The sequence below is a fragment of the Scedosporium apiospermum genome (assembly GCF_000732125.1).
Source record: "Scedosporium apiospermum strain IHEM 14462 chromosome Unknown SEQ_SAPIO_0033, whole genome shotgun sequence".
Lineage (NCBI taxonomy): Eukaryota > Fungi > Ascomycota > Sordariomycetes > Microascales > Microascaceae > Scedosporium > Scedosporium apiospermum.
Window position 1 is genome coordinate 906,759 of NW_015971734.1, and position 23,934 is coordinate 930,692.

A 23,934-nucleotide genomic window follows, 5' to 3' on the forward strand; every position below is an offset into this window, starting at 1 on the left:
CATCTGGAGTTTCTGTTGTTCGACCTCGCTCGAAGCGGGAAGCCCGTGCGCGGAACAAGAGAAAGTCTAATCGCAATTGAAGACAAGGAACACTCTTCTAAAATTTTATCCATTTGCTATCGACGAAGGAGAAAAGCGTTGCATAGAAAAGAAAGAGAGAGAAAAGGTAAGAGACAAGGGCCATTGCTACTAACAAGGAAGGTGCGGCATGTTGCCAAGTACCACGCCACTATCATCACTGCTTGACGGCACCGTGTATCCGTGTCCAAGTACAAGGAGGTGGATAATCAGTGGACGCTCCACCGTTTCGTACCTTGCAGCCAAGAGCCAAAATGGGCTGCCGAGTGACCGACCCTGGCTCGCCATGCTCGACGCCCCGCTAGCTTCCGACATCTCGGGTTTCAAGTGAAACCTCACGACTGGTTGACTTCACTTTCCCCTTGTCAGCCTTGCATTCTAATCCAATCAATGTCTGCCGCCAAAACCTTCTCTCACGGCTCTTCTGTCTCTGAGACGGGCTCTGAGCTGAAGAACACACCACAATTGAGGTATCGTACAAGTACTTTTAGAGAGAGAGAGAGAGAGAGAGTGTGTGTGTGTGTGTGTCTTTGAGAGGGGCACGCGAGTCCGCCTTGCTTGCTTCAGACCTCCACAGAAAATCAGATTCTTACTCCGTACAAACACGGGGGTACTTGGCCTGTACGAAGTATCCGCGGCGGTTTTTTTCCCCCTCAGTATGGTTTTCTCTTGATCTTCCTTGCATTTGGGGTCGGTCCATCTCCCAATCATGGCCTTGCCTGTCACTCTTCTTCATCCTTGGCTACCCTCTCTTGGGTCCCTACTTCGTACTTGCTATGGTTGAGTTGTAACGTGAACCTTGAGCCCAGCATTCGTTTTGCTGCTCTTTGATGTCCCTGGACCCTGAACCCCCCTTACTTTGTATGTTTGCGTGTTTTGGTAGTAGACAATCCCACCTTGGACCAGTCCGCTCTTTGCGGTTGCATTGTGTGGGCCCCGTCGTCTAACGTGTTTCTCTCCCTCCTCCCTACTGACATCTTCTCCTCCATCTTGAATCATCATCGTGAGGGAGGCAATCGTCGACGTTGCCCGGCATGTTGTTCGTTTAACCATGTCGTGATTTAGACATCACCATCTTTGACCGTTGAGATGGTCCGTATTTCCTAGCGTTAAAACATCGTTTCTTCCTTTCCTTTCTTGTCTGTGGCCGCGAGTCCGACCTCATGAACTCTCGTTCTTAATTTTCATTCTTCTTTTTTCTCAGACCCCCATTGATTGGGCTTTCGATTCTATCCCTTCTTTTTCTTTCTTTTTCTACGGCCGCTAGTCGGCTTCTGCCGTCATCATGGCGACGACAGGTGTTACTCCTCCGGTCGCCAACCCGGTGACTCCAGCTGCCATCAGTCCCGGCATTAACCAAGCGACATCAGCCCTAGATACTCAGGCTCTCGTCGCCGCGTTCGCCTTGTCAGTAGCTCCTACGATCTCTAGGTTGGGAAAGAGAGTGTTCTATTCGATGCCATACTAACAGCGCGGGTTGGAATACTTGTAGTGGTATCGCCATAAATGGGGCATCGGCAGCTGCCTTTCTTATGTTTAGGGGGAAGACAACGTCTCTATCCAAGGACGGCCAGAGGCTGGTCCTCACGATATCCCTCATTTCAGCAGCCCTGTGGGCTGGAATCGATTTCATCGCAACCGCAATCGACCCCTCCTCCCCTTCCAACTGCCAAGTCGCGACAGTCATCGCCGCCGCCTTCGACCAGATCGCGAGGACCGCTTTACTGCAATACTTCTTGTGGGCTACTGCCGCCGTGGCCAAGACCGCAACGCAGCGTTTCATCCCCCAGGGTCTCTTGCTCGTGCGATTTATAGTCGGCGCCGTGTGGGTTGGTATGCAGAGGCCTCAGTTCAAACCCGCTTGCGTCACGACCACCGAGATTCTTCCCATTTCTATTACCACCATCATCGTCGACGCCGTCGTATTCACGGCGTGTGTTCTTCGACTCTTCTCCACTGGTGGGCTTAGGGATGCAAAGGATGATGCAAAGAGCGAGGAGAAGGCGAAGGGCGTCACGCTGACTATGGCCGGCTATGGTTTTTGGCTGGCAGTAAGTTCTCACTTTTTTTTGAGACTAAATCTTTATTCTTTTCTTTTATCGTTGCAGGCGGGAATACTGACTATAAGCCGCAGGCGAGTATCCCAATGCACCTGGGACTTACCGGCATCCCCCTAATCCTGAGAACTGCTCTCCCCGCCGCCGCGTTGGCCATCCTTGTTGGTAAGTTTCCGTCGCGAAGCCCTTTTAAGTCGTCTTATTTGCGCAGTTTAAGTTGGTAGACCATTCGAAGAGCATCGAGTCTAACCCGGATATCAAGCTATCATTGCCGCTTTCTGTGGCGTTCTTTCACTGAATAACTCTCGCCCCTTCTCGAGCCCGCCGGAAGCGCCTTCACCTACACGCCAAACTGCGACTCGAGACCTCCCGAGCCGAACCCTGTCATCCGCGTCTTCAGAATACCCTCCAAGCCGCTACGAAGACGTGAAGCGAGGGGAAATTATTTCCATCTCCGCCTTCCCTACTCCGCCGAGTCGTGAAGGACCTAATTCCGGTGAAAGCCCCGTTGAGCAAAACAGTCTCCCGACCATTGATCAACCCATCATTGGACAAGCCATCACCGGGGTTGGTGGCTTCCCTGTCCAGGGCCAGCTCTTCCCGCCAATGCGAGCCGAGACCACCCCTCCTCCTGTGCAGCAGCAGCAGCTCAAGCCTTCGGAGGGCCGAGCCAACTCTGTTCGACCAAAGAAGAGCCTGTTTGATCTCGGCAAGGGCCCAGCTGGTGGAGTTGCGGCTACGAAACTTGCCATCTCCGGACCCATCCTGCAAAACCGAGCTGACGATCAGAACCCCCTCAACAAGATCGCCACCGTCGACTTGGCCACCGCCGCCAAGAACGAGAGGGAGCGAAGGGATCAGAACGCATTGCAGAGAGACTCCAGTCTGATCGCCAAGCGACCCGCTCCTCAGCCTCCCGCAATTACACCCGAGGAAGCCATGAAACGATCTCAGAGTGTCAAGAGAAAGGAGGTTGCTTCTACAACCCCGTCAGCTGACGAGGTTTCCGGCGGAAGGTTAAGTGTTGAGGATGCGGTGCCGACCGCTGTCACAACTTCTGCGCAGCTGTCTCCTGGCGTGGAGGAGATCCGTAGGAGGTCGCCAAGGCTTGCTCCCCAGCCTACTCCTCAAGAACCTGCTCAACTTCAACAACCCGCTCGCGAGCTCGAAAATCCTCGACCTGCTCCTCCCAAGCCGGGCCAGACGAAGCCCGAGTCAGCAAAGACCATACCCCAGCGACCACCTCGCCCAGAGAGTCTAGACATTGACGTCACTCCTGCCCCTTCTAAGGTCTTCCGACCGATAGCTCCGGCCCCTCCGAGATTCTCCCCGGAGTCGGTACCGAAGCCGGTCCAGAGAAGCCAATCCCCGCCGCGATTCCCCTGGGAGGAAGAGGAGAGGAGGCGACCCCCTCCAACACAGGAGGCTGTAGTCACTGCTCAGCCAGTCCAACCCCAACCTGCGAGCAGCTCGCCGCCTCCTCGACTTCCCAGCCCTCCACAAACCCAAGCGGAGGCTCTTCCTAGGGCGGTCTCCCCGGAGAAGATGTCTGCTCCCCCAGGAATGCCGTCACCTCCCCAGGTAGGTCGTCGGAGCCCACCTGCCGGGGTTGGCACCAGTGCTATCCCTAAGCCGCCGCCGTCCCCTCCTTCTCAGGAGCCTAGCCAGACACAGAAAGTCGATGCCCGTATGTCGATTCTTCCAAGGAAGACCTCCGTAAAGACGGATATCCGGCCATCGAGACAACGACCTCCTTCAGTCGAGGATCTTCCGTCGCCTGAGAAGCCTGCAGTCCAGCGGAGAGTTGCAGCTGGCCTTCCCGGAAACCCCAAGGCTATGGCTATGAAGACTCTCATGAACGAGGCCGAGAACAAGCGTGTCCAGACCGTCATGTTTGTAAACAACATCGAGTACAACGACCCTGTCACAGTTCGCAACATCCTTCAGGGTGCGGCCGACAAGGTGGCCGCCAAGAATGCAGCGGCCGATGCTAAGACGGAGACGGCTTCTGTCTTACACAGGCCGCGACCGATTCCCAGAACAAGAAATGCTGAGGAGAATGAGGGCGTTCCTTCTCCTAAGTCTCCGGTGCTCCAGCGCACCAGGTCCGGCGCCACAGCGGAAAGGAAGAAGTCCATCCTAAGGTCCAACCCTGGCAGCCCCACGCAACTCCCACCGCTCCCTCCCGCGCCGATGCCCAAGCGCCCCGGTAATCCGATCCGCCCTCTCCCGAACGACACCAAGAGCATGACATTTGATGAAAAGATGGCAATGTTCTTCCCTGCCGGGCCTCCCAGCCGTCCCGGTTCCAGCCACAGCAACAACGGCGCTGGAAAGCCCACACTCTCTCCCATCCCTGCTATGCCGGCCTTGCCCGCCTCGTTCCTAGAAATGGATGGCGAATCTGAGAAGGAAAAGTCGGACCGCACGACCAAGACCTCCTTCCAGACCCAGAGCATCGTGGAGATTTCCGATCTCAAGAACCGTGGGCTCAACGGACGTAACACCGCCAAATTCAGCGTCGATACTGAGACTACGACTGGTGTCAGCCAGGCCTGGCTCCCTCCTGTGCCTAGCACACAGGGACTACCGTACCCGACGCAGGAGGGCAAGAAGAGGCAGTCCTCTCCCGTGCTCCCTTACATTCCTGACAACGCCTCCGTCTTCAGCGACGGCAAGACGATGTACGATGATGATGCTACGACGAACTGGGGCTCCGTCCATTCACCCGCCAAGGCGGTCAATATGAGGAACGCACACCAGCAGGGAGGTCCGAAGAAGACATACGTCTCTAAGAAGAGCGACAAGGAGATTATGACAATCATGCTCGATGACTCTAACGGTGCACGCGGAGATATCGCTGAGAGGGAGTCGTGGTTCGCTGACGGCCGAACAGCCCTGAACACTTCTCCGAAGGATCTCTCGGACGACTCGAAGCGGGAGAGCCGCTGGCACCGCCGAGTCGGTGATGAGTGCCCGACCTTCTCCGACCGCAAGGAAAAGACGAGGTCACGGAAGATGGTGCCACCTACCCCACTCCTCCTCCGTGGCGTCGGCAATAAGAATATGGTCGTCATCCGAGCCGCGGAGCCGTCTCCTCTCGAATCGCCCAGTGAGGCTTACCGTGATATCCAGTTGAAGCTGAAGAAGCTCGACGACACTAACCGGGACTCCGTTGGAAGCGAAGGTCGCAAGCAAGCACTTTTAGACAACTTGGAACAGGAGATGGGACAGCAGGAGAATTACTGGCTTGAAAGACAGAATGATATCAACCGCGACTCCGTGTCAACAGTCAGGACCTCTCCCAGGAGGGACTCCATCCATGAGGTTGCCGCCAGGGCTGCTGCACGTGGACAAGCTGCTGCGAAGAAGGGCAGCCTGCTTAAGCCGACCGAAGTCGCTCGTGTCCCGCTTAGCAGCCCCACTCCACCGGATACTGATGAGTCTGATGATGATGCCATCGACAAGCGTGTGCAGGCTAGCAAGATACTGGATCAGCCCAAGGAAAGGAAGTCCGCACCTGCAGCACCTGCTAGGCTATGGACCCGTGCTCCTTCTGCGGCCGTTGGACGCAACACGATCGTCCATCTCCTCTGGGCCCCTGTGAGGCCAGCGCCGAAGGAGCGTGACACTGCCACCTTGAATGTTATGACTACTTCTTCTATCCCGAGGAAGGCCAGCAAGCGATCGCTGACTGGCCAACCCCTCTCCAAGATTGAGAGCACTAGCTTGTGGCAGAAGCCCAAAAAGGCCCATTCCTCGTCCGGTCGTCTCTGGGGATCGACTGCTCCTCCGGCGAAGCAGAAGACCCAAAATCGGCCCACGACTCAGCGACCGGCGCGCCGAAGCCGCCGTGTCACCATGCTCCCGGATATCCTCGAGAGCCCGCAGCCCCTCCCTGACAACCACGGAACCCTCGGCATCTTCCAGTTCCCATGGGGTGAGAAGTCCGACACGGCAACTCTCAACTCGCGTCCCAGCCACATGTTCATGGCCATGCCCGGCACCATGTCTACGGGTGGACCTGCCATAGCCGCTGCACTTGAAGCCCGCTCGCGGCAGCTCGAGTCGCAGGAATACTCGTCTTCGTTCTTCGACGACTACGATGAGGAGTTGCCCGGAGATGCGGATGCAGAGTTCGACATGGATGGGAGCGATGAGGACTTTGACGAGACGACCCTCTGGGAGATTGCTAGCCTGCTCAAGACCGACAAGATCCCGTCCAAGAATTCTCTCTTCCCTACTTCCGGAGTTGAGAACAAGCCTCGAGAATCTACCTCGGTCCTTGGTGACTACATGGACGATGCCGATGCCGACAGCGACGGCCGCAAGGACTCCATCATTGTTGGTCTGGATCTGAACTCCAGTATGCCCCCCAAACCCCAGGTCCAGCGCGCCATGACCTGGGTTGCTCCGGCGCGGCTTAGATCCACGGAAGAGCCATCCGGCCTTTTTAACCTCCAGCACAAGCGGACAGACTACAGGACTACAAGCAAGGAACCCGCCGCTATCCACATGGAGCGCAAGTCTCGCGTTTCGCGTGACCCTCTTCCGGCCCTTAACTCGTCTACTCTCTGGAAGGCTGAGAACAACAGGAACTCTGCACCCGAGGGCGCTACTAGGAACTGGTTGATGGCTGACAAGATTGTCGAGGCGCAAGAGCCTCGCCATCGCCAGAATGCTGCTGACAAGGCTGACTGGGAGGCTGCTCTCAATGAGGCGCTGGAGAAGAGTTACCCCGTGGTGGCGAAGGCGAAGGCGAATAAGCCGGTTGCAGCTAGTGAGGAGGAGTGGGACTCTGCACTGGAGGAAGCGATTGCTCTTGGCGGTTGGCAGAACATCGCTCAGGTGGAGCAACCGGTCGTGTTTGAGCAAGAGCGGCAGATGCAGCCGGAACAGTGGCAGTCCACGTCAATCCAGGTTGAGAACGTGCAGGAGCAGCAGGAGCAGTGGCAGCCTGCGCCTGCTCAACAAGAGACTACTGCTTGGGTGGAGCCGGTCGTCGCGGGCTATCAAGAGTACTTCCAGCCTGCCATCCCCGAACCAACTCCGGCGCCCGTTTGGGAAGAGCCTGTCGTTCGTGAACAAGCACCCGTGACATGGGTTGAACCTACAATTCCTGAGCCAACTCCCGCACCAGTCTGGGTTGAGCCTATTGTTGTCCAGCCGGCGCCTGCACCCGCTTGGGTTGAGCCAGTTGTTCCCGAGCCAGCTCCAGCCCCTGCTCCCGTCTGGGTTGAGCCCGTAGTCGCAGGCTACCAGGAGCCGCAGTGGGTGGAGCCCGTCGTGGCCGGCTATCAAGAGTACTTCCAACCCGCCGTCCCTGAACCGGCACCGGCTCCCGCCTGGGAGATGCCCGTGGTTCCTGGCTACCTAGAGCAGTGGGGAGTCCCAGCCCGCCAGCCATCTCCCATGCGCTTCCCTCAGCCGTCCCCCAAGCCAGCACCGGAGCCATCCTCCTTCCTCATGCCCGAGCCTCAAGTGTACGCACCGTCTCCCAGGTCTCCGGCCCGCCTTCCTTCCCTAGAGATTTCTAGCACGGACCTCTGGCAGAACCCCGGCAACAGCGAGCCCCAGACGCTCCCGGCCAATACTACAGACCTCTGGAGCGAGGGAGCCGTGAGCAGGACCGTTGGCGAGCCCATCGCTGCAGAGATGACTCCTCCCAACTCGAGCCGGCCCCGCCCATCGGAGACGGAGGAGGCGCTCCCGGTCTTTGCGCCGTCGCAACAGATGTGGCAGCGCGAGGAGGCCGTGGAGCCGCAGGCTGAGAATTGGCTTGATACGATGGCGGTTAATCAGCAGCAGCAGCAGCAGCAGCAGCCGCAGGAGGAAGTTAGGGGTGTAGTGTTTAGGTACTAAGCCGTTTGGACTCTCTTTCGTTTCCGCTTCCTTTCGGCGAAGAAGCTGAGGAGCTGGGGTTCACTTCGTTTTCTTTCTTGGTGGAAGATTATCTTTATGTTGGTTTGGTTGATACGGTGGTTAGGTGGGCATAAGTCGATGGGGATACGTTGCGTGCGTGAGAGAGAGTGTGTATACTTTTCGATATAGTCGCTTCTATTTTCTCGATTTGTTAAGTTATAGTTTTCAATGTCATATCCTCGTCTCTCCCGTGCATGAATCGTTGTATTCTAGATTTGACGCTCCCTCTGCCTGTGTATGGTTCTACGCCCACTGACTACATGTGCGAAGAAGCGAGAGCTCGGTCGCTCCTGCAATAGATGCCAACCGGGAAGGAATGATTCAACAAGATACTTCGCTGTGTTTATATCTTCTAAAGAATTTCCCCCGGTTTAATATATATGCAATATACCTCGTTATCCACGTATCTCGGCGCCAACCGCGACTCGATCTTGATGTTTCCAACGAGTCTTGCCCAAAAACGGCCCATCACCACTCGTCATCTTCACAACTCACCATCTTCACAATCCGACATCCTGACAATTCGCCATCTTCACGCTCCCATAACTCTGTCCACCTTTATTATTCGTTCAACATTTCTTGGACTTGGCTTAACAAAATGCCACCCAAACGATCGGCCGCCGTAGCGGCGAAAAGCTCTCATCGAAAAGCCCCAACCAAAGCCTCGGCTAAAGCTTCGACCACTTCCTCTTCGCGCAAGAGGGCGCGAGAAGACACACTCCCAGAAAAAGCTGGCCCGAAGCGCCAAAAAGCCGCGAGCAAAGGCCTCAATCACCCTCCAACGCAGCGCCTAAACGCCTATGTTTTCGGGGGAAACGAAAATGGCGAGTTGGGGCTTGGACCATCGGCAGATGATGAGGTTGTTCGACCGCGATTGAACCCTCATCTCGCGGGCGCTGGAGTCGTGCAGTTGGCGGTTGGCGGCATGCATTGTGCTGCTCTTACCCATGACAACAAAATTCTAACGTGGGGCGTTAATGACCTTGGTGCGCTTGGTCGAGACACTACTTGGGATGGTGGCCTCGTGGACATTAGCGATGCTGAGGATGATGTTGATGCTGAGAGGAATCCTAAGGAGTCGACGCCTGGTGAGGTGGATCTGACGGGTGTCCCTGAGGATACTATCTTCACGCAAGTAGCTGCTGGCGACAATTGCACCTTTGCGTTGACTAGTCAAGGTACCATCTATGGCTGGGGAACTATGCGAGTATGTTTCCCTCTTTTTCAAGCTCATCTTTACATTTCCTAACTCAAGCTAGTCAAGCGACGGGGTCATCAGGTTTCAACCGGATATTGATATCCAGCGAACCCCCACCCCAATGCCCGGATTGAAGAACATCACCAAGATCGCTGCCGGGTGTAATCACATCCTAGCCCTGTCCTCGGATGGGAAAGTCTACACCTGGGGTTTCGGCGAACAGAGTCAGCTCGGACGCCGCGTTCTTCAACGCAGCATGGGCAGCTGGGGTGGGCTCATCCCTCGCAACCTTGGCCTGAAGAACATTGTCGATCTCGGAAGTGGCTCCGACCATTCATTTGCCATTGATGCGAGTGGCAAAGTGTATAGCTGGGGCTCGAATAACTTTGGACAAACTGGTATCTCGACAAATGCCGGTGGACTTTCGGCTACGGTAACCATTCCCACTGTGGTGGAGAGTCTGACGAATCTACAGTCGGGTACAATCTTGCAGGTCTCGGGGGGGAACAAGCATAGCCTCGCACGCAGTAGCGAAGGACACTGTTATGCCTGGGGCCAGCTTGACGGCTACGCTACTGGAATGAAGCTGGATAATCTTCCCGACGAGGGTGTGATTCGCGACGCTCGCGGAAACCCGCGCATTCTAACACAACCAACTCCTCTCCCGGATTTGAGGGTGAGTTTCGTGGCTGCCTGTGGTGATCATTCCATCGCCATTTGTCAAGATGGTCAACCCTTCAGCTGGGGTTTCAACAGTGGCCATCAGACGGGCCAGAAGGATGATAACGATGTTGAAGTTCCTACGAAGATCGAGTGTAAAGCGACGCGAGGCAAGGAATTTCTCTGGGCGGGAGGCGGTGGCCAGTTCAGTGTTCTGGCTGAGAAGGTCGCCTTGGACGAATAGGGTGTTGAATCCGACACCTTGGAAAACAAAACCGAGATCGACAGGCATCGACGACATCACCAAAAGACTGTATGCCACCGAGTTGGAGCTTAGTGGAGCAAGAACCAGTGCACCATGATATGGCTGGGCTGTGCCTGAGATCAGCAACGAACTTCCCGAGATTGACGACCCAAAAATGACAGGGAGCGCATTCCTTATACACAGCTGGTTCCCGAGAGGCTCTTTGGTAAATCTAAAAGGTAAATCCGCCAAAGGTTGACCGTTTCGCAAAGGTAGGCACTCACGAAGCGCCTTAGCCAGCCGATACCATACATAGCGACTACAGTAGAGGATAGATTCGACTCCGTTATCACCTTCTAGGACACCACCGGCCACTCATACACCCAAAGCACTTACCACAATTGCCAAGCTCGCTCCTTGGGTCTGGACTCTCAAGTGGATACCGAGGTATTGTGGATACAATGCCCCCAATTGTGACATGCATGCGAGGCACCGTTTGTTGCCCATCGGTCTGATGGAGATGGAAGATGTGAAGATGTGTGCTCATGTCAGGCAAAACGTAGAGAACGATCTTCAGTTCAGCGAAGCCCATGACTTAGGTGCTCACTCGCCCTTTGTAAAGACCTAGGAATTCAACCGTCCCCGAGACCATCACGAACTCGGAAATGCCAGTAGAAATCCCCACTTTTTCGCGCGCCCTTTTGAATCGAATATCATATACTAGTACGATAAGCTGTAGTAGAGGGTCTTGTTTAGTAAACGAGAAAATAGACTTCGTTTTCGAGTGTGTTTCGCTTCGGCACGGCGCGGTAGTGAGTGGTGTTGATCCATCCTTGACTCTGTTCACGGCCTGTCTATGACGTATAATTCGGGTCGGTTCGCTCCTCTATAACTAGCGAGTGGACCTGTCATGTAGACTTCGTCACTTCGGCCTTTACTGACATCGGCTTTAGCTCTTTGCTTCCGCGTCTCCCCGCTGCCGCTGGCTGGGGAGAGCGTTTAAAAGCTTCTAGTTGTTGGTCGTAGCGGGAATTGGAAGCTTTTACTAATAAATTGGGTAAGAAGAAGAAAGGCAAAGAGCAAACAAAGCATTTATCAGCATTTAGCAGCACTTCGCATTGGGATTGGCACCATTGGAAGCTCGAAACACTTATATGCATCATCTCGCATCGTTCCGAGAAATATAAACGTATATATTCTGCCGTATTTCCGCGGCCTCTTATTTCTATCACTACTGAAGCTATCCGTTCTCTCGCCGTCATTGCTCGTAACATTACACACAGCTCTGCTTTGGTAAATCAGCTTCTCACCACTCACGATTCCAACATCATGGCGCCCCGAATTATGTGGATAGGTCTGGGGAACATGGGCAGGGTGAGTGACAGCTTGCAAAATAAACAAATAACCAGACAATAAATGCCAACCTCTTCACAGGGCATGTGCAAAAACCTCGTCGAAAAAGGCAACCTCTCCGAACCCCTCATCATCTTCAACCGCACCCCCAAACGAAGCCAAGACCTCGCCGCAGCCCTCGGCCCCTCCATCGTAGAAATCGCCCCTTCCATCCCCGAAGGCGTCTCCAAAGCCGACATCATCTTCACCTGCATCGCCGACGACGCCGCCGTGCAATCGACCGTCGCCGCGGCGCTGGCGGACAATGACGTCACCGGCAAGATCTTTGTCGATTGTTCGACGATTCACCCCGCGACGACGGAGGGCATCGCGGAGTCCATAATGGCGAGGAAAGCGCAGTTTATTGCGGCGCCGGTGTTCGGGGCTCCCGCTATGGCGGACGCAGGGCAGCTTGTCTGCGTGTTGGCGGGGCCGAAGACGGCGGTGGATTCGGTGAGGAAGTACTTCAAGGGCGTGATGGGGCGCGCGGAGATTGATCTTTCGGATCAGCCGTACTCGAAAGCGCTGACGCTCAAGGTGCTGGGCAACACGTTCATCCTCAACATGGTCGAGCAGCTGTCGCAGGGTCTGGTGGTTGCGGAGAAGTCCGGGCTCGGCACGGATACCATGGTGAGCTTCGTCGAGGCGCTGTTCCCCGGTCCTTACTCTGGGTATGCGCACAGGATGGTGTCGGGGGATTATTACAAGAGGGAGTATCCGTTGTTTGCCGTCGATTTGGCGCTGAAGGATTTACGGCACGCGAAGAGCATTGCGAAGGAGGCGGGGGTCAAGATGGAGAATGCGGAGGCGGCGGGGAGGCATTTGGAGATGGTGAAGGAACATGCTGGTGCCATGGGGGATATTGCGGGGATTTATGGCGCTGTGAGGAAGGAGGCGGGACTGAAGTTTGAGAATGAGTGAGGGACTTTGAGATCGTCTTGTTTGAATATGGAGGGGCGTGAGCTGGATTTGAACACAGGGATTCAATTTCAAGATTTAATTTTCGATTTCGACCTCTACGAGTGATACGGAGCACGAGTATTAAAGTAGTTTCTTTCGGGGCGCAATCGAGTCGTGGGCCAACAGCGAGAGAGCCACAGCTGAATCAATCGCATAAAAGGGCCTACGAAGTAATAAACTCTTCTTAGATCTAGATCTCGCTCTCGCGGAGGAGGGAGTTGAGTTGGAACGAAGAGTTGAGAGACTGTTACATGGGTACATGGGTACATGGGTACATGAGTACCCAGGTACTTTGTACATACACTACGTTTGACCTGCCGTCTGTGATGACTAAGCACATGAATTGGGATGCCTGCTTCCTGTGACGAACTCGTTCCAAACAGCTTGATTCTTGGATTCTCCCCATCAGAAGCAAAGCTCCCAGATTCCAAGATCGATCGATCTAGTCCCTCATTTTATTCCCATCGAGATACGAGACATCATCGCAGCTCCACCCGCGGACGGCATATTCCCCACGACACCCATCTCTCCCACAACTGCAGCCATGGGACTGTAAGTAGCCAATGCCCAAGCTTTCCACCAAGATCTGGTGGGATCGTCCAGACCTACGGAGCTCCTCCGCTTCGAATGCTAACAGCCTTACTCGGGAATAGCCTCGTCATCTTCGTAGTACTGGCCTTCGTCGCCGCCCTCTGCATCGCAACCTACATCGGAGTCCCGCGCGTCTTCCCCCGGGAAACACAACTGTACGTTCCTCTTCTTCTCCTTCGATCCCTGGTATATATCTATATCCTGCCCACTCCAGCACCCCACTACCACCACTACCAACACATACTCCGTGTCCTTCTATGATTAACTAACTGTTTCGAACCTCCAGAGTCTGGCGGTCGTCTCTCATCCTCGCCATAGTGAGCTGCTACTTAATGTGGGCCATCACCTACCTCGCTCAACTGCACCCCCTCGTCGCACCCCGGAGATCCGACCTTCGGGCGGAAGAATGAGAAAAAAAACTGCGCCACGAAACGTTGTTATTCCGGCGCATCCTTGAGCCTTTCTGCTGAACCCCCCGGCCCGCGAGTGTCTATATACCACCCTTTTCTGGGTTATTAGGCCCCGGTTCTCATCCTATGCTACAATCGGGTTCTCGTATCCCCCAAAGGAGAGTAGAATCCGCTTTTCTAAGAGCCCCTCAGAGGGATGGGGTCAGCGGCGGTAGTAGGGAAAATGGCGCTTCGGAAAACGATGTCAATGGAGTGTGCTATTGGAATTTGACGGCATCCTGTTTTACTTGTATCATTATCATTTGCGTGGGATTTCTGGACCTTTTTTGGGTTTCTTTTCACTTTCAGATATTCCATCATTCAACGAGGGGCGTTCGGGGTTTATTTTCGGCATCTAATACAACTTACTGCTCCGGGTTCTATACCTTTGAGCTGGGGAAAGTGCTTCATACGTTGTTCGACTGAGATTCCAACAGTGAATTTCAACCTGACACGGAACCCTTCAAGGGTTCATTGGCTGTTAACAGAGAAAAGAGGCTCGGCATCCCTGGGGAAGCCACTTCCAGTACCAAGAAACAACATTCTATTAAAATGCAAACTCGAGTTCAAAACACAACTCTAATTACCTCCTCAACTCTCATCCAGCCCCAAGCCACCCCGTCCAATCCCTCAAAAAAGTCCCTAAAACCTCCGCAGCCTTCGCCCCCGCCGAAGCAAAATGTAGCTCCCCCACAGCATCAACCCCCTCCATCCCCGCCAACCAAAACACGCCTTTCCCCACGGCCCACCTCGACAAGGCGCCCACGAGCGTCAGAAACCCGGCGACGCCGTAGCCGCAGTCCAGCAGGATCTTGAGGGCTTCGACGTTGTTAGCGACGACGGCCCAGCCGAGCGAGCGGGCGGCGGCCGGGACGTCGTATTCCCAGATGACCATGAGGATGGGGAAGAGTTTCGTCGAGGAGGAGACGAGGAGGGCGGTGGAGACGGAGTTGGGGCGGGGGTAGCGGGGGAGGAGGCCGAGGAGGGTGAGGGGGGAGAAGCGGGAGGAGGTTAGGGTTCGGATGCTGAGGTGGAAGGCGAGCGTTGAGAGGGTGCAGTGGATGACTGAGGGTGAGGATATTAGTTGGATTTCTATGCCCTGGCGAAGGGATGCCGAGCTAGACGGGGAAAAGGATAGGCAGGTTGTATTTGGCTTACGGAAAAACATGTATTGAAGGATGATGGGCTGTTCGGCGAGTCGGCCCAAGGCTCGGCTTGAAGACGGCGGGAGGGCGTTCTTTTCTATGCGCGCCCATGTAAGGTAGACGTCGAAGAGGAGGAGTAGCACACCGAGGCGGACGATGGACGGCTTGTCGGAAATCCAAACATGTTAGCATCTCACGAGGCAATTCCTGCAAAGGGGGGGCCGCTGTAGAAAAAATAGGACTCACGTCGAATTGATCATTCTCGCGCATGAGGGTATTATGGAGTAGATGCCTATAGACCTGTCCGTCCCGCCTGCGTTAGCGAAATACAAGGAAACCGTTAACACATCCCGCCATCCCCTCGTTTGAAAGCCCTCACCTGCGGCTTGATGAGCACCAGATCGATAAACATGACAACAAAGTCATGCTCGACGTATTTGTCGCAAAAGTTGCCACAGTTGCGACACACCGTCAACCGGATGTTGTGCCCGCCACCGCCCTTCGCCCCGCCAGCGCCCGAGTACTCGGTCCATAGCGTCTTGACGGGGTGGCGGCACTCGATGCAAATGGGCATGTCTCACGGAAACGGAGCCGCTGCTTCTTTTCTCGGCAGGGGGAATCTCGATCTCGGCGCGGGGGGGACGGGGCGTTGGTGGTGCAGAGGCGAGGGAAATGCTTCGCGTTCACATGCGAAAGGGGCGATGATAGATTGAGTTGTTGGTAGGTTAGGGAAGGCAATCTGGCCGGTTTTTCGATAATGCTATTTTCATCGTCATTCAGCGCCGTATCGTACCGAGGGTTGAGATTGTTAACACCGGGCCCTCTTGGTTGGCCGGAGCCTGTCGCATTGATTTCATGGGGTCGATGTGAGGCAGACAATTGAAGGTGTCGTCAATTGCAGTTGCACGATTTAGTAAAGAGTGGGTCCCCTGTCCACCGTCGCGTCGCGGCTGCTGACGTCTGCCGAGGCACTAATGTCATAATGTCAGTCTCAACCAAAATCAATCAAGTTGCGCGACATCCATCTGGCTTCAAAGGCTTCAAATCACCACAATTCAAACAACCATTGGTATAGTATAAACCTATTCTAGTAAGCCTCTCTTCCTGTGTAAAACGCTGCATGATAAGCAAGCGATGCCGGATATAATGCAACAGGGCTGAAAAGAAAAAACGAAACCAAAGCAACTACATAGTAAGAAAAAAAAAAAAAAACAAGTCTGGGCGTGTGTCATCTATTCCCACACGCCATGTAAGAATGTATGCATCAGATATCCATCTCGAGCACTTCGTTGGATATCCTGTGCGTTTCTGGTGGGGGGACAAAAGAAAATAACTACCCCCCTTATTGCGGCATCCTCGCAGATAGTAGTTCTGCTCTTCAATATTTTCAAGGCAGCCGTTCAATCGTCCTTGTTCTTCCCCATGCTCTTCCCGCCGAGCGACGCCGAAGAGGCAACTCGGCCACTCGCCCTCAACTTTGTCCCGCCAGCCGATGTCGAGGGCCCGGCATCTGGCCTCCCCCGACTTCCATCTCGTCCAGTCCTCGGCAGGGTGGGCAGGCGCGCAGCATGACCAGGCTCCGTAGCAGTCGGGGTTCTCCTGTCGTCTTCGCTTTGGGTATCCGTAAGCTCGATGAGGTCGCTCACGTCCTCGTCTCCTCCCCACTGACCCTGTCCTCCCATCATCGGCGTTCCGGGCCTCTTGGTAAACGCACCCCTGAGCCAAGTCTCCACGGCGGCCGCTGCCCGGTCGAACCCCGTTCCCTGCCGCGCTAGTGCTGCAGCGTCTCGCCCGGACTCAGCCGGTGCGCTCTCCGCGATGGCTCCGATGTCGCCCGGGAACCCAAAATGCGCCGTCTCGGCCCCCAAGACGGACATGGACGGTAGGTTATCTAGTATAAGTGAAGGAAAGTGCTTCTTCGCCCACGTGTTAAGCGGGTCTTTGTCTGGGCCCGGCGTCCTCACTTTCTGATTCAGCGATCCGACACCTCCCGGCCGCCGCATCCACATAGGCCTCGTATCCGCCCCGACGCTTCCAACGCGGCTCCGGGCCGATGTCGGCGTCGACATGTCGGTGCCGGCGATGCTTCCCGAGATATTCGGCCGGTTGCTCAGTGTGCTCTGCCGGCGCGATGACGGCCCACCCCGATCAGGCCCCCCATCGCCCGACCCTAAAATCGAGCTCTGCACGTCGAAGCTCTGGCGCGGCGTAGAAAACGTGGAACTCGCGTTAAGGAGGCTCCTTTTCCTGCGCGGCGGGAAGTAGCCGAACGCTTTCCGAGATACCCGACCAATCTCCACAGGTTCGGGGAAAGAGTCGAGCGAAACCCATCTCACGTGCGACCACGGCTGATTGGAATCCCTTGCCTTTTCTCCTTCTTCCGAGTCGGGGGGCTTGTGGGAAGAACCATTCGCGGAAGGTCCAAAGATATCGTCCGCGTGTTGCTGTGTCGCGGAAGACGAGGCTCTCCCTCTCCACCCGTAGTCGTCAATTTCGGCCTCTGGCGTCGGCGCGAGGAGATCCACTTTCTCATCAGGGGCCGACGGACCGGCACAAGGCTTTCCCTTCGCCTCGCATGCATCGACAGGCATCGCGACCCATTTCCTCGTCAAGAGACTGTCGCGTGACCACAGCCCGTTCAACTTTTTAAAAGGTTCCTCCCTACACCCGTACTTGAGGATGACACCGACGTAGGTATCGGTCGGCTTGACATGGTGTATATAAGCAAGTATCTCCTCGGCATCGCCGGCGCCGTCGGTCGACCGTCTCGCTATGTCATCAGACGTCCTACGTTTGAATCTGCCAGCAACATCGAGCCCGCCGTTGACGCCGTCGTGGCTTTCCAGAACACTCGCGGTTCTTGCCGCAATCAGGGCGGCTTCCCTCTCGGCCAGGATGCCGGCGCCTACGTCTTGGATAGTGGGTCGCACATTCCCCGTCGCGGCCGTCTCTTGAGCCCATGGCCGAGACGACGCTTTCCGACCAAGCTCCCTCCCGTGGCTTGCGCTCCTGCTACCTGCGCGCGCAGGGCTGTTGCGGTTGTTCTCGGTACTAGCGCCGGAAAGCCATCCTGTAGCAATGTCCTGAACGGTACCCCAGCCTGTCGCCCACGATCCATCAAGCAATCCAAATCCGAACCCGCCGCCGCCTCCACCTCCACCGCCAGCTGGGCTCTTCTTCCTTCTGCTGCTGTTGCGGCGCTGTCCACGTTCAGGGGCCGCCACATCTAGCCGGCTCGTCGGAAGGGGGCTGGCATCGCGCAAAGGGGTTGATGTTCCGGGAGCGAGGCGGGCAGTACCGCGAATGGAGGGTTCTGGGGAGCTGGCGGCGTTGGTACTCTCGACGCTAATCAATCGGCGGTTGCGGGGTCGGATGGAGCTCGAATCGGGGTCGTTTGTCGAGGAGACGAGGGTTGATGAGGCCATGTGAACAGACCTCCGGAAAGAGGGGAGCCCCCGGGGGGTGGCTTCGTGGAATGTTCGAGTTCGGCTGGTCCTTGGGTAGATAGGGTTGCCGAGTCACGTCACTCTTCCCTCCCCAAGGGATCTTAGACCTTGGCTGGTGGCCGCGGCAGAAGTAGATGGAGGGAAGAAGTGGGCATCAGTGCACGTAGCTAATTATGGAACTGCGGTGGAAGGGGAACTTCGTAGCAGGGTTCGAATAAACGGGGACAAAAGAAATGCCGATGCCGATTTGTGTGTGATGTTGTCGAGTAAGTTGCTACTCTTGAGTTTCCCCCGCCAAGCCCGAGAGGTGTTCAGATCAGCGGTGGTGTACCTATGTTCTGAGGTAATGTACTTTAATGTTGTATTTCCGCGTTAATAGGGATGGCCGGTTATTAGCACTACGTAACCGCATGTGGGTGGCTCTGAGGCGCCAGAAAGAGAAAAGGGCGGTTTCAGACAGGGGACGGGGTCTGGGGCCAGGGTTGGCTGCGGGAGTCCAACGTCCATCGGAAAGTATAGTGTACTCCGTGGCCAGAATTGAGGATGCCAAAGCAACAGAAAAAAAAATGAAGAAGTTGCTCGAATGAGGAGAAATGGTGGTTGGGAAGTAGGAAAGAGGCGACGAATCTGAGGGTGGCGCAATTGAAGAACACTTGGATCGATGGTGCTTAGAGCCAGGTGAGGAATGACCCCAGGCTGATGGTGACGACAGCACGCTTATCGCCAGCGCTCCAGTGGGCCAGTAATTGATAACCTGGCTGGCAGTCCCAGCAGCTGGCGATCCCGGAGCTGGCGAGGAAGCGCTGGCGCTGGCTGGCTCATGCCCAAGGGGAGCTAATTGATAGGTAGGAGGGGCTGTTATTGCCCATTGTCCTTAGCGCTGCAACCGGGCACTGTTACAAGGTTCAAGTGTAATTGCAGTACTGTACAGTTGACAGGTCGTGCTCCTGAGAGAAGTTGAGCCCACTCATCGCATTCCGGCGGAAGATGGCCTGGCCCCGATACCGTGCCTGCCAGCTCCGATCAATCAAGCCAATGATTGTTCCGCAATCTGATCCAGGAGGTTCAGTGTTGTTGATCCATGCCCGTCACCGGATACTTGATGCGCCTGCAAATCCTTCAAGTGCCACAGCTCCGAGGGATGATGCTCGACCAGTCCTGACCATCTTATTGAGTGGGTGCAGTATTATTACAGTGCCTCCAAAATGACGTGTAATACTACATCAATCTCTTCCCTCCAATGTCACAATCTCATCTCCAGCCCCTATCACCGGCCACGCCTACTTCTGTAAATCCATGAAACAACTTCATCGCCTGGCCGTCAGCCCTGTCAAGACGGGAGTCCCAAAGAAGTGTCAAAAACATCTATAGATGCCGACCGCGAACATCAGATCTCACAACTCGAGTGTCACTCTCATGTACTCGGCCGTGACGGTGTCGTGAGAACCGGGACAATGGGAATCGAAGATAAGGACAAGACGTCCGGGGCGTTAAATAGAAAAAGTCAGAGGAAATAATACACAAATCCACCTTTTTGATCTCCTATCCCATTACTCCCTTCGCGAAGCATGTCCCTGACAATATTCTCAAGAAAAGGAAAACAAGCAAGAATAAAAGCAGAAAAAAGCCAACAGAATAGACGACTGTGCCGGAGCAGTAACCTATCCGACTCCCATACCCGCTGCGTGCCCCCGCGGGTTGATTCCATTAGATAGATTTAGCCAGATCAAACACTTAACCCACAACAACTTTGTACAGATCCACCTCCAACGCTTTGCATTCGTTCATATGTACCGCCGTAATCCTCCATCCATACATATATCATTATATCTAACCAAACTCGCCGTCTAGGTATCCAAGACATTACGTCATTGGAACATCAAGACCCAGATTGGGCGTGTCGCCATTGATGCCGAAGAATTGGAACCTGGAAGAAAAGGCTGGGTCAGTATTCCGACAAATAAAAGTGCAAACGAAAAGTCTCCAGGCAAGAGAGACTACTTACCAGTCTTCAACGTTCAAGCCAGTCGGAATAGGCTGTCCCTGGCCGGATCCTGTACTCCAGCTATCGCTCGGGCTCATTCCATCTTGGACATTCGAATCGAAGTTGTTCTGCCAAAGGCCCCCAATTTGTCCCGCCGTATATCCTGCCATAGTGGGTGGTACCGGGTTATTCCTCTGATTCAGGTTTCCATAGTTTAGGAGCTTACCGGCATCTTGATGTTGCTGCTGCTGTTGCTGCTGCTGCTGCTGACGGAATGGGTCGCCTCCTTCGTCCATGGCTTCTCCTGGAGCCGTCCTCATTCCCGACGTCGAGTGCATCTGTGATACTAGGTTCGGATCCACGTTCTGATGCGTCGCCGTCGGTGAATGATGCGGGAACGGAACGATGCTGCTTTCCGGGAACAGTTGGTCCGGTTGGAAATTTTCCCAAATGGCTTGCGAGAGGTTGGGCGAGTTGCGAGTAACAAGGTAAAGATCCGGAGGCGTTCCTGGCATCGAGAACGACGGGTTGAAAGGCGTCGTCGGCCGAGTATGCGGGCGTGATGCTGTTCCGCCCATAAACGCATCCGTCGAGTGCCGAACGGCGTGGGGGGACGCCACCGGCGGCGGCATGGAGTTCGAGTTCGAGTTCACCACGGCCTGGGATGCTGCTTCGGCCTTGGCATTGGGAGTCTGTGGCCGGGATCGTTCGTAGGACTCCTGCGGTGTCGGCGCATTGTTAACACTGTAATCCATCGCCATATCATTGAACTTGCGCTTGGTCGTGTCCGCTCCGCGAGCCTGTTGCTCAAGCTGTCCCAAGCTCTGCTGCGTCCTACGGTGCCTCTTCCCGCTGGCCTTCTGGAGCTTCTCCTCCATCCCCTTGTTCCCCAAAATAGCCTCGAAAAGCTTGTACACCATCTTTCCGACCAGCCATACGCGAGACACCTCCTTTAGGGCATTCATGCAAGTGCGGAGCCTGTCTTGCGTGACTTGTTGGATCGACGGGACCGGCGATCGCATCTGGTAGACATGCATAATGAGGGCTGAAAACAGGCTGTAGACGACAAAGGCGGGGCAGTAGCGCAATTCTCCATGAGCAGACAAATTCTCCACGATCGAGGTAATCATAGCCGCGGCTTGGAATGCGATATTTCGAGACGGGTATGGTGAGTCGATGGGGGTTCGAGATGTGCCATGAGGAGGCATATGAGCACGATGTAAAAGGCAAAGCGTCGTATAATAGTTGGCGTGGAGAAGCGCCGACCAGAAGTGATGCCGGGGCATCTCCCAATACACCAGCTTAGGGCAGTTCTGAAGCCAGTCAGCGAGTGCCATGTCGCTGTGAGTCAAGTCAATGGCATTCCGTGGCCTGCCCTTTGAGGCCACTGAGTACTGCTGCGAAAGGACAAGGCCCATAATCTCGCAGAGTTTAACGTATTGTAGGAAGAACTGAACGTGAATGGGGTCGGGCGGGTAGTCGCTAGGGACGTCGGGCTCGTCTTCTATAAAGTCGTCTTCGGTAAGCATCTCTACATCCGAGTCGTCGAGGTTGATGTGGACAGGCCTGCCGAGAGCGACGGCGACAGATCGATCCCGAGTAAAGAGGGTCCACCATATCCTCTTCCAGAGACGCTTGTCGGCTATGTTGAGTTGTGACTGCTCGACGCTTCGGTGCATGCCCGACCCCTGGGCGACAATCGTGGCGACCCTGCTCCAGTAAAAAACGTTTTTAGTAACATCCTCGGGGCCTTCCCAGTACCAGCCCATGAGGAGAAGAGACTGGACAATAGTAACCCTATCATCTTCATAGTTGGCGTCATAAAGCGCCTTGGCCCGTTTGTAGAACGTAAGCGCAGCCGGGGTTGTCGAGCCGCTAGCATCCATGAGCTGCGGATTGTTGCAAACACGGGATCCGGCCAAGAGGACCGCTTGGAGCAACAGCAGAGACGGCGGGTTCTTCGGATCGCGATATTGTCGCATAAACCGCGTACGGTTGATCACAGGGACGATGGGATGTACCCATTTAAAGTAGGATTCAATTAACTCGTCACATAGGTTGCGAGGCGGCAGGAGAAAGGCGCCTCGCTGATGCAGGATTTCAATCTCGATATTGTCAAGCTCTGTTAACCGGGCCCTTGAGCCCCTCACGTTTTCTGGTAGCGGGTAGTGGACGACGTCCGAGGAGCCTTGGCGGTCGTGGACGAGGAGTGTGAGATTCGAGGACTCTCCGAGATAAGCGACTCTTCCGGCTTCGGTGATTGGGGCTCTCGTAAACTTGGGCTTCATGACTAGGTTTAAATAGGTTCCGTCGTCGATCTCGCCTTGCCGGGTTTGCGCTTCGGTCAGTGTGGTCGAGGGAGTTCCTTCAGTAGTGTGGTATACGGCTGGTGGGACGGCAGCTCTGTGAGGTAGGACACTGGTAGCGGTAGTCATGTTACGGGGTTGGGGGGACTGTTCGTTGGCGCCTTCGTTACGCTCGCCACGGTCACTGGAGACGGCCGCGTGGTTAGTGTGAGAAGACGCGATGGAGTCCAGATATGTGAAAGGCTTCGGTGGGAGGGCAACGCACCTATCAGGATCCTTTTGAGCAGCAGGGGCAGGCTGTCCCTTCTTGCGCTTCGGAACCGGAATGCGACATTCTATTTGAAAAGCCACGCAGTTTGTGCAAGGCACGCCGAGACTTGCAGCATCGCAGCGGACCTAGCTTGGCTGGTTAACATGACTCCCAGAGAAGATGTAAAGGCGTTTGCACAGGGTATTATACCTTTCTGGCATGGCACGTCTTCAAAGTGGCACATTGTCAGTACGGAATCACTTAAATATATGACAAAGCACACATGTGAATTTTTGTCCGCGCCCCGGGCGGATCTTCTCTTAAACGCCTCGAGGTTGGGGTTGTGTGATGTGGCCCGGAAGGGACGGAGAGGGAGTATGGGAGGGATCCTCGTTAGGTTATGCGACAAGCGATCACGTACCTCGCATGCTCTCGAAGCTCTCTGTCTATTCCTCCCCGCAAATCTATGTTAGTTTGATCTTTCAAAATTTCGAGTAACGATCCGCGGAAGGTAGAGGAGTAGAGGGACGGGGAGGAGGCGAACCTTCGAAAACTGACTTGTCCAGCACCAGTAGTACCCGCCGCACCAGACGGGGTCGGGGTCGCGCCGCCGGTTGAGCTGGGAGCAGTCGGAACGGCGGCAGGCGGCGAGCTGGACTCCTGTTTGTTGGAGTTGGGAGTGTCGGCGGACGACATGGCTCCAGATTCCGTCGGTTTGCCCAGAGCCAAAGACGGGTCGACAGTTAGCAGTTCAGTGGACGGCTTCTTGGGCGTCTCAACGCGATGAATGCAATGTGAGCTACGGAGACTTGTGCAAAGTCATGCCGGGGTGGCTACGTATCGGAGCGGGAAGTTGGGGTCGGAGGGGGACGCGCAGCAGTTGGGAGTAGACGATGAAAACTGGGGAGAGAAGAAATCGGTTGAAGTCAACACGGCGACTTGGAATTGGGATTCCCGGGTCCGGCGGTTGTGGGTGCTTGTGGATATGCTTTGTGGAGGTAAGTGGGGAGAAGGGGGGCTACAGAACTCGGTGTTTGGAAATCGCACAGGTCTGGGTGGGCTACTGGGCTACTTGAACTTTCAAATTGCTCAGGTGGCCGTCCGTGTCCGTGTCCGTCGTTGTTCAAATGTTAATTATGACTTCGTAGGTAGCTTGATTAGTCCCATTGCAGACAGACACTGTACAAGCAAGATTGTACCATGCACCTAGGATCTTCTCAGAAGTGGGTCGGTCTTGGAAGGCGCAGACCTG

General features: G+C 55.2%; 6 protein-coding genes and 1 pseudogene across 6 annotated transcripts; 4 read left to right on the forward strand and 3 right to left on the reverse strand.

Moving 5' to 3' along the window:
* Positions 1-1,363: 1,363 nt before the first annotated feature.
* SAPIO_CDS0829 (uncharacterized protein) lies at positions 1,364-7,997 on the forward strand (the record flags this gene model as incomplete). Its single annotated transcript, XM_016783522.1, has 5 exons — positions 1,364-1,485; positions 1,571-2,129; positions 2,213-2,300; positions 2,398-7,618; positions 7,673-7,997. The coding sequence occupies 5 exons, from the start codon at positions 1,364-1,366 to the stop codon at positions 7,995-7,997; spliced, it is 6,315 nt and encodes a 2,104-aa protein (XP_016646288.1).
* A 658-nt stretch (positions 7,998-8,655) lies between these two features.
* Positions 8,656-10,159, forward strand: SAPIO_CDS0830 (putative Ran exchange factor Prp20/Pim1; the record flags this gene model as incomplete). Its single annotated transcript, XM_016783523.1, has 2 exons — positions 8,656-9,264; positions 9,317-10,159. The coding sequence occupies 2 exons, from the start codon at positions 8,656-8,658 to the stop codon at positions 10,157-10,159; spliced, it is 1,452 nt and encodes a 483-aa protein (XP_016646289.1).
* A 1,329-nt stretch (positions 10,160-11,488) lies between these two features.
* SAPIO_CDS0831 (Uncharacterized protein) lies at positions 11,489-12,472 on the forward strand (the record flags this gene model as incomplete). The annotated part of the gene is made up of 2 exons (XM_016783524.1): positions 11,489-11,533; positions 11,594-12,472. 2 exons carry the CDS (start codon positions 11,489-11,491, stop codon positions 12,470-12,472), a joined length of 924 nt encoding a protein of 307 aa, XP_016646290.1.
* A 583-nt stretch (positions 12,473-13,055) lies between these two features.
* SAPIO_CDS0832 (uncharacterized protein) lies at positions 13,056-13,512 on the forward strand (the record flags this gene model as incomplete). Its single annotated transcript, XM_016783525.1, has 3 exons — positions 13,056-13,063; positions 13,165-13,257; positions 13,389-13,512. 3 exons carry the CDS (start codon positions 13,056-13,058, stop codon positions 13,510-13,512), a joined length of 225 nt encoding a protein of 74 aa, XP_016646291.1.
* A 637-nt stretch (positions 13,513-14,149) lies between these two features.
* SAPIO_CDS0833 (uncharacterized protein) lies at positions 14,150-15,270 on the reverse strand (the record flags this gene model as incomplete). The annotated part of the gene is made up of 4 exons (XM_016783526.1): positions 14,150-14,616; positions 14,710-14,860; positions 14,943-14,996; positions 15,076-15,270. The coding sequence occupies 4 exons, from the start codon at positions 15,268-15,270 to the stop codon at positions 14,150-14,152; spliced, it is 867 nt and encodes a 288-aa protein (XP_016646292.1).
* An 826-nt stretch (positions 15,271-16,096) lies between these two features.
* On the reverse strand, positions 16,097-18,121 carry SAPIO_CDS0834 (annotated as a pseudogene; the record flags this gene model as incomplete).
* Positions 18,122-20,005: 1,884 nt separating this feature from the next.
* SAPIO_CDS0835 (Uncharacterized protein) lies at positions 20,006-23,378 on the reverse strand (the record flags this gene model as incomplete). The annotated part of the gene is made up of 5 exons (XM_016783527.1): positions 20,006-20,069; positions 20,148-22,616; positions 22,698-22,767; positions 23,104-23,128; positions 23,241-23,378. The coding sequence occupies 5 exons, from the start codon at positions 23,376-23,378 to the stop codon at positions 20,006-20,008; spliced, it is 2,766 nt and encodes a 921-aa protein (XP_016646293.1).
* Positions 23,379-23,934: the final 556 nt, after the last annotated feature.